A 10,000-nucleotide genomic window follows, 5' to 3' on the forward strand; every position below is an offset into this window, starting at 1 on the left:
AAGTTCATATTTATTTTGTGAGGATAAATTTACCTCTTTTTTTTTATTTGTGAGAGATTAATGGTTTGTTATCTCTCTCTCTCTCTCTCTCTCTCTCTCTCTCTCTCTCTCTCTCTCTCTCTCTCTCTCCAAGGAATCTCTGTCTGTCTTTGTCTCATCTCTTAAGCTAAGGATGATCCTGTCTTTTCTGCCCGTCTGTTTGTCTGTCTGTCTGTCTGTCTGTCTGTCTGTCTGTCTGTCTGTCTGTCTGTCTGTCTGTCTGTCTACCCACCCTCCTTAATCCCCAAAATAACCTAACCACATATTTCCATCTATCTAAATGTCTATCTATCTGTCTATCCCCCAGCGCTGCCCCGTCCGCCCGACAACGTAAGGATCAGTGACGTTATGTCTACGTCAGTCCGAATCACCTGGAGTTATGACGTCAGCCCGGGCGAGGTATCGTATTACGTCATACAGTACAAGCCGCGTAATGCTGACCGCGACTATGCCGAGATCTCCGGCCTGGTGACCAAGTTCTACACCGTCAGCAGTAAGTACCTGGGTGACACTCTCCTTGTTTGTAGTAGAGGATGGATGACACTTTCTTCTTCGTCAGTAGTAAGTATATGGGTGACACTTTCCTTCTGTTTAGTAGGGAATGGGTGACACTTTCCTTCTGTTTAGTAGGGAATGGGTGACACTTTCCTTCTGTTTAGTAGGGAATGGGTGACACTTTCCTTCTGTTTAGTAGGGAATGGGTGACACTTTCCTTCTGTTTAGTAGGGAATGGGTGACACTTTCCTTCTGTTTAGTAGGGAATGGGTGACACTTTCCTTCTGTTTAGTAGGGAATGGGTGACACTTTCCTTCTGTTTAGTAGGGAATGGGTGACACTTTCCTTCTGTTTAGTAGGGAATGGGTGACACTTTCCTTCTGTTTAGTAGGGAATGGGTGACACTTTCCTTCTGTTTAGTAAGGAATGGGTGACACTTCGTTATTCGTCAGTGATGCAGTGGGGCTGGCAGGTGACCAGGCCGTTTCATCCTTACTTGACGGCGATTCACTGTACTGAACCTCCCCACCAACACAGTGTGGAACTGGTAACGAAGCAGAGTGACTCGGGTCAAGACTCGACACACGAGATGGAGAGGAGGATATTAGCCGACGACTGTACTGGTGATTGATGAGGAGTGATGCTAATATTATGTTTACGGAATGAAGCAAACATTTGATGTGTGTGTGTGTGTGTGTGTGTGTGTGTGTGTGTGTGTGTGTGTGTGTGTGTGTGTGTGTGTGTGTGTGTGTGTGTGTGTTCGTTTACCTGTATATCTCAGAATATAATTAAGTCGGATGTGTAACATAAGTCAGTGGTCACCTAATGTCAGCCTGCGGTAAGTGAAGCGTCAGGTAAATATGAAGATAATAACAGCCCTAAACAGTATTTATGTTGACCACATGTAGTCACACCCTAAAAAGTATCGGCCGCTTTTCTCATCCATACAATGTGTTACAATGGACGAATATTTCCGATCACTAACTGTGATTCCTGCATTATGTTGGTAGGTCTGCCTTCTTAGTATCTGTGAGGTTGCCAGTTATTGTTTCTGGCATTTGTTGTAATTAGGGAAATCACCATGCTCCATCTTTAGTAGGATAATATAATGGTATTGGTGTAGCGAAAATATATCAACAGCAGTCAAATAGTTGGTGTTTTCTGCTGGAAATCCCTGACCAACACTGGTACCCGAGACTCACTGGACAACACAGCCTGCACCGACAGACAGCTTCTCGTAGTGTGTATCAGACAATGTTCCGTTGCCAGCTTGAATCATGAGATGATGGGTTATATTCATAATTATTAGCTGATCAATTGAAATAGAAATAATATCGAAATGCAATAAATCATAATGTCATGGTAATTGAATATGGCATCATAATACACCTGTAATTACTATATTTATAAATGAATGTAATATCAGATCATAGTGTTTCATATTTCGTTCGAAGAGATTCCATTGTAACCTCGGTTCATGAAAACATAGTAACGTTATATTCCTATGTGTGAACCCATCCCCCTGGGGCTGAAATAGCATCAAAGGTCCATAAATCAGCGGGGTTACTCATGATGTTGTTAGTTTTGCACATGGTATCACAATTCATCCTATTTCATTACATTATGTAGAGAATAGGTGGTATATTACAGAAATTATGGTGATTATCAGGTTGAAGAAGAAAGAACGAAAGGTGCAACTCACAATCAGAAATACCAACTGAACCGATCCTGCTGTGCTTGTGTTCATTGACAAATACATCATGCCCAGGGGACCAATACTTTTTGGAGGAGTGTACACAAACCGGTCCATCACTGATATGAAGATACGAAATGTTCCTTATAATAAACTTCATGCTAGGAATCTACCATAGATACTGCTACAATGTACTGTGTTACTTAAGAGATTATTGGCAGCGGGTATAACGTCACTTCCCCGTAATATGTGATCTCCATCGAACTCATAATATATAACATGGCGATGATCTCCCAAGTTATGGAGAATATTGCGTCAAGCTTTATAAGTGAATACTGTATGATAATATTTAATTTGGGATGATTATTAGAACAATGGACACAATCATTCTAGTCAGCTCTTTTCCCATGTTATTCTTTGACTGATCTAGTCTTTTTTTTTTTTTAGCTGACGTTACAAGTCCCCTGCGGCTCTCTCTGGCTCATTGGCTCATACATAATATCCGATGATATTGATATACCGCAAATTAATCCATATAACTGTTAAGGCTACCCAATTCTGGCTCACTTTAATGCTGAATTTAATGTATAAAAAGATATAACTGCTTGAAAACATTAACATTCCAGATATGAATATGTAAAAAGAAAATTAGATAAAGAATATTTACCGTCAAAGTCCCAAACAAATTCACGCTTTCGGAGAACACATTCGCTACTACTTCTCTTTTCAGTAATTATTATGTATATGACACATGACATATGACACATGACACCACGCATATAAAACCACGGATAATAACGACCAGCCAGGACGACCTATGTTATTGTGTTTCTACCTTAGTGTTACGGGTTGACAATCACCGCTGGACACCTTACATGTTGCCTCGACTTCCTCTTACCTGTATATAATATATTTAGTTTCTTGTATTCAAAATCTTCTCTGATAATTAATTCACTAACTAAAATCAGCAGTAAAGTTGGAGCCTCTAGTCTGCGTGTATAGTGTTGGAGCATTAACAGTAAATTTGTGGCTCTGGAGACGCATACGGACAGGTAGAGAGAGAGAGAGAGAGAGAGAGAGGTGGGAATAATATTTCACATAGTCCATTGTGTCCACCTACCACACCATACACACGCACATGACCACACTGTTGGCTGCGTGTGGCGGGGTGGGGCGGGGTGGGGTGGTCATGATGGGGGCGTGAGGGTGGTCATGATGGGGCCGTGAGGGGCAGCCGTTCATTACCTCAAACCACCGCTGTTAGAAGTCTGTAATTCATACTCACTAAATAATATTGATAGTTGTAAGTTATGTCTATTGATGGTTGTGTTTTTCGAAGTATAATCTGGATGATCGTTTACAGTGACAATGTATAAACCTCTTGTATTAACCCAAGCAGTAGTGTCCCTCGCAGTGGTTGTTAGAGTGTGTTGGTGGGGAGACTCGCCATCAAGTAAGGGTGGAACGGCCTGCTCACCCTCTGGCCCCACTGTATCAAGAATTCATGTCCCCAACTGTATCTTGGTGACACTTTCCTTGTTGGTAGGGGTGACACTTTCTTCGTCAGTAATGAGTATTTGGTGTGACACTCTCCTTGTTGCCAATAATAAACAGATGAATGTCATATTAAGTTAAGGTACTGTAGAGTCTCTGTAATTTGAAGGCCATTTTTGGATGTTTTTTTGATGCCTTACGTGAAAAAGAATTAATCATTTACGAGGATTATTGGTGGCAGGAAGCTTAGAAACTCCCGTGTTTATTATTATAGTTTACATTATATTTTGTTTGTATTATTGTATAGAGAAAAATGGATCTTCTTTATTTTTGTTGTTGTTTATTGTAGAGAGTAAGGAATGGTGCTTAATAACCCTGGTAGCTTAGCAGCGTAACACACACACACACACACACACACCAGTAACAAAAGATAGGAAGTCAATACAATATTACGGAATGAATTTTAAGTGTAACAAAGAGTTTGTTTGTCATCGGCAGGTAATCGTCCCCCCTGGAATATTTGTGTGAGAGAGGATATCTATATCTAATATATATATATATATATATATATATATATATATATATATATATAAATATATATATATATATATATATATATATATATATATATATATATATATATATATATATTAGATATATATATATATATATATATATATATATATATATATATATATATATATATATATATATATATATATCTATATATATATATCTATAGATATATAGATATATATATATATATATATGGATATATAGATATATAGATATATAGATAATATATATATATATAGATATATATATATATATAGACATATATATATATATATATATATATATATATATGTATATATATCTATATATATATATATATATATATATATATATATATATATATATATATATATATATATATATATATATATTAAAGAGTGACATTTCTGGTTGGTTTAATGCATCGTAAACACATCAGAGGTGGGCACAATTTATACACATAATATCTCGTGTTTCATTCAGTTTACACGTGGCAGGTGGGTTTACGGCTCCTTGGGGGTAATATTACTCCACCGGTATTAACAATATTCCTCCTCCTCGTTATTACTCTGAGGGAATATTTCATTGCCACTAACATTTACATAGATTTGTTTTGTCTTAACTTGAGAAACTACATATATGGGATCATGTGAAGATTAGGCACCCTAGCTTATGTCTCCCTTAAGATTAAACTCTAACCTAACTTAACCTAACCTAATAACATAACAGAATATAACGGCATAACCTAACCTAACCCAGGTGGCGTTAGGGAAGTAGATGAGTAGATAAAGAAGTGAATAGGTAGATGTGGAAGCTGATAGATAGGGAAGTAGATGGGTAGATAGAAAGGTTAATAGGTGGATAGGGAGGCAGATAGAGGAGTACATGAGAAAATAGGGAGATTGTTTCTGTAATTGAAGTGATAAATTTTTTCTACTTGTCATCTACTTTTTTCTGGTGAGATTAGAAGAGTTAACAGGTAGTTTATTGACCAGATCTCTCTCTCTCTCTCTCTCTCTCTCTCCTTTCTTTCTTCCTTCTCCCTCCTCTCCGTCCGTCCCTCCCTTTGTTACTCCCTCTTTCTCTTCGTTCCTCCCTCCCTCATACTTACCTGTCTCCCTCCATCCCTCTCTCTTTCCTTCCCTCTTTTTCCCTCCTGTTTTTCCTCCCTCCTTTCATCCTTCCCCCTTTCCTTCTTTCCATCATTATTATTATTATTATTATTATTATTATTATTATTATTATTATTATTATTATTATACTTGGTGAGAATCCGTCTTTATTAAGAAACTAACAACTGGCACCGCATAGTCAGGAGTCCACGCCTGACGTGATGGCATCTCCAGGGTGCCAGTGCCAAGGGTTATGAAGAGGGAGGGAGGGTGCCAGATCCAGGGAGGGAGGGAAGGAGGGTGCCAGTTCCGGGGTGGTATTGAGTGCCAGTACAGTTTGCGTCTCTTATTCCATTCTGGCATAAAATCAAACTGTCTGAATGCCACCTCCTCCCTCTCCTGCTCCTCCTCCTTCTCTTCTCCTTCCTCCTCTTCCCTCCTCCTCCTCCTCCTCTTCTCCCTCCTCCTCCTCCTATACCTCCTCGTTCCCACCTGCCGCCTTGCCATTTATTTTCACTTTCTGCTGACTTTGTCCAATCCTCCCTCACTCTTATTGGCCACTTTCTTCACCTGCCCCACGACGTACCTCTCTCTCTCTCTCTCTCTCTCTCTCTCTCTTCTGAGGATTCGTATGTAGGAACCTCTGAATTCTTAGAGATTTGTCCTTAGCGAGGATTGGAAGCTTTAATATTCGTGTGTGTATTTTAGTCTAGATTCTTAAACGTTCGTGCGTGACAAAGTCTGAATTTTCAAAGGATCTTATGTTGAATGTTCTTCGTAAGGATGAAACACAAATAAGACTAAAATGGTAGAGAGACTACTTGATAATGTTTCCATAACCCGGATCTAGATTGGCATTTATAATGTTTTTTTTCTAACACCTGTACTTGCGGGAATTTATCTTAGTTTTATTTGTTTCCATTCTTCTTTAGTGTTTAACCTATTTATTATCACCTCTTCGTTGTTTAGTTATCTTTCCTTTCGCTGCTTTGTAAACCTGAATTAATTTTCTGGTTGCCATTGGTAATTGTGTAAGTTTTTAACATTGTCCCACGACCTCGACTTCTCAAACCTCAGTACAAGACGCGGGTTGTGACGCAGAGCCAATCAGAGAGAGGGACTCATACTGCCTCTGAGCCAGTCACACTGTAGCACCATTATGCAAGTATCCAATGAGAGAGAGGGACTCGTGGGTCTGCTGCACCAATCATGATCCGTCTAGTACGTGACAAGGCTTTCTCAAAAAAGTGACTTCTCAATTGCGCTATTAACTTAATCTTTATAAGAGCAGCACGCGATTAATGTCTTTTAAGATGAAGGTAATATAGGAGATTGTTAGGTTGAATGTGTGACCTGCATTGGTCCTGGATGATGTAAATATTCCCGGAAAAGTTCAAGTTTAGGACTGGCTGACAGCTTGACACCATTATAACTGTTTGGTATTAATAACCATTCATTATTGAGTTATGTGACGAGCTTTTTATAAAACCTCTCATTTTGATCCTGTAAATTTATTGAATTAACTCACAAAATCACATTATCATTTATATATGAAGGCGATCCATGGTAGCAAATTAAAATTTTGTTGACGACATAATGAGTCTCGTCGCGTGCTGGCCAAGGATCAGACGCCAGCCATCAGCCAATCAAAACCTCTGACATTGTGAAGCGACCAATTAAAATGTAGATGTCCCTAGCAGGGCGTGAGTTTTATTTACTCAAACTAATTAAAACATTGATTTAATCAGTATTATTTTTTTGTCGGAGTAGAAATCAAATTATGTTCATTTTACGTCTTTTTCTGCGTTTATCATCCTCCTCCTCCTCCTCATCTTTACATTAAGTACACCCGGTCGCCGTTTTCTCTGTTCTTGCCCCATTATGCCCCAACACCCTGGTAATATTATTGTTTTTCTCTTGGTTTTATTTAGTCCTCAGGTCTATTTTAGGGGTGAAAGATCGTAGGTAAGCCTTAACATGAGCTTCAGTCTCCTCATAGTCAATACAGGTGACAGATACCTTGTGAAAAACTCTACAGGGGGAGTAGGCTGTAAAGTCCCTTGGTGTTTGTGTTTACCAAGACCTTTAATGCTTGTGTTTACGTAGTCCCTTGATGTTTGTGTACAGTGATACTAACCTAACCTAACCCCCAGGTAGCGTTAGGTTATATAAGTTAGGGGGGGGGGGAGGGGGAGGCACTCTCAGGTAATCTTAAATTTGTTTATTTTTGGAAGACTTGAGTGAGGTGAAACAGTCCTAGGTGGAGACTGACAACACCAACAAACACATCAACAAACACATTAACAAACACATCAACAAACACATCAACAAACACATTAACAAACACATCAACAAACACACCAACAAACACACCAACAAACACACCAACAAACACACCAACAAACACACCAACAAACACACCAACAAACACATCAACAAACACACCAACAACAAACACACCAACAAACACATCAACAAACACACCAACAAACACATCAACAAACACATCAACAAAGACACCAACAAACACATCAACAAACGCCAACAAACACACCAACAAACACATCAACAAACACACCAACAAACACATCAACAAACACACCAACAAAGACACCAACAAACACATCAACAAACACACCAACAAACACACCAACAAACACACCAACAAACACACCAACATTGATTGAGAATTCGTGATATATTTTTTTTATATTGCAGAAATTAACACTTCACAACATGACAATCTCCTGCAGGTGTAGATGTTTTTAATTAGAAGATAATTACATAATCACTTATTATTCCCCTCAGCATGGACGATGGCGCTGTAGCAGTCGTTTTATTGGGGGCATATCCCTCGTCTGTCTGTCTGTCTGTCTGTCTATCTGTCTGTCTGTCATTAAAAGTTGCTTGTTGGTAATCACAAGTTTGTAAAGTCAACGCCCTCTGTTTCTGACGGATTTACACGCAGCGTTGACCAAATAGTATATGTGAAAGGGGTGACGTTTATATGGTAAAGTCTCCGGGGAGGACTTTCACATCACATGGTATGAAAGATGTTTAGTGATGAGTGATGTGCCGGTATGTGTCTGGGGTTCGAACTAGCGATCCTTACAACAGGAGACTAGTAATGTATTGGCTCGTCCGCTACACTTAAAAGATTAGAGGAACAGTTATGGACAGTACATGTAGACTGCTTGATGGAGAGAGTGACGTGTGTGTGTGTGTGTGTGTGTGTGTGTGTGTGTGTGAATGATGTGTGTGTGTCAATGAATTTAAATGTATTACAATACCTGTTAGTCTCGTGCAGATAAACCAACAACCACAGCCACCTCTGGCCTCCCCCCTCCACCTCCCCCTCTCCAACAGGTAAGGTCTTCATATAATCACTCCTCACTTGACTAGATACACAAACCATTTAATTTACGATCCGTGAATTATATTGTGATTAAATAATTATACAAATATTTAATTCCTGTTTTTTTTTTAATTAGATCGGAAAGTAAGATTAGTACTGAGGGTTGATAGACGATGGTGATTAGGGATTGGATTAATTTGACTACTGTGATTGGTCGGTGGAGTAAATTGTTCTTGTTTGATAAGATGTTTGTCTGTAATGACCTGAGGTGTTTTGTACCTACTTTTATGATTTGATGATTTGATTGGCCAATTTGGGGTGAGGGTGAGTGTTTTAATTTTCAGGGAAGTATTCAGATCGTTTGTATAATTAGCGTTCATGGTGATTAGGTTAAAGATCCTGAATGACCAATCCCCTCCCGTTTCCGATAAGATGCTTAGCCAATCACAGTTCGAGAATGATAATGCAAATACATACCTACTAATGACTTTCTTTAATGATACCTAATCCCTCATTTGAAGGTTATTAGCCAGTATTTATCAGCTAATGACACCTTACTCCCTGCTGTCATTAACAAGGCATGAAGATAATACTTAATTAGTGGCCAGTAAGATGATGTCAAGGCTCCTCACAAGATGGTACAGACTTAATGGCCCCGTGTCCTGTGGAGTCCCAACCTAGCCATTAGAATTGGGGCCTGATAAGACAAAAACCCATTAGAATTTCAGGACCTTTGGGATTTTAGTTAATGCGGCTGGGGGCTATTGGATATAGACTTCATTAGTACAAAGGTCCATTAGAACTGGGGCCCCATTAAGACGAGGACCCCATTAATACAGAAGGCCCCCATTAATATGAGGGTCCCATTAAGACGAGGACGCCATTAACACACAAAGCCCCATTAAGACGAGGACCCCATTAGCACAAAAACCCCATTAAGACGAGGACCCCATTAACACAAAAAGCCCCATTAAGACGAGGACCCCATTAACACAAAAAGCCCCATTAAGACGAGGACCCCATTAGGCAGCCACCAAAGAAAACGGAGGAAGAAGCAGGACAGACTTAAGACAACACGGGAGGAAAAAAAACTCGGGTGGGATCAAACTTTCTCGTGTTGTTTGTGAAAGAAAAAGTTACAACATCCTTAATTATAGATTACTTGGTTTTTTTAATTAATTATCTCATACCTGTGGGGGTTTTATGGTGTAAGTACCTGTGTTTTATCTTTTAGGGGATTAATCGTTACCTGTATTT

The 10,000-nt window shown here is 39.1% G+C and overlaps 1 protein-coding gene across 1 annotated transcript in view; it reads left to right on the forward strand.

Annotated features, from left to right (window-relative positions):
* Positions 1-10,000, forward strand: part of LOC121867020 (tyrosine-protein phosphatase Lar-like) — a gene marked incomplete at its 3' end in the record, with an annotated part of 225,917 nt that overhangs the window by 146,836 nt on the left and 69,081 nt on the right. The window contains 1 exon segment of the mRNA XM_042366766.1: positions 347-532. Within this exon segment, the coding sequence (XP_042222700.1) occupies positions 347-532 (186 nt within the window).

Source organism: Homarus americanus, unplaced genomic scaffold, assembly GCF_018991925.1.
Source record: "Homarus americanus isolate GMGI-L3 unplaced genomic scaffold, GMGI_Hamer_2.0 scaffold56586, whole genome shotgun sequence".
Taxonomy (NCBI): Eukaryota; Metazoa; Arthropoda; class Malacostraca; order Decapoda; family Nephropidae; genus Homarus; species Homarus americanus.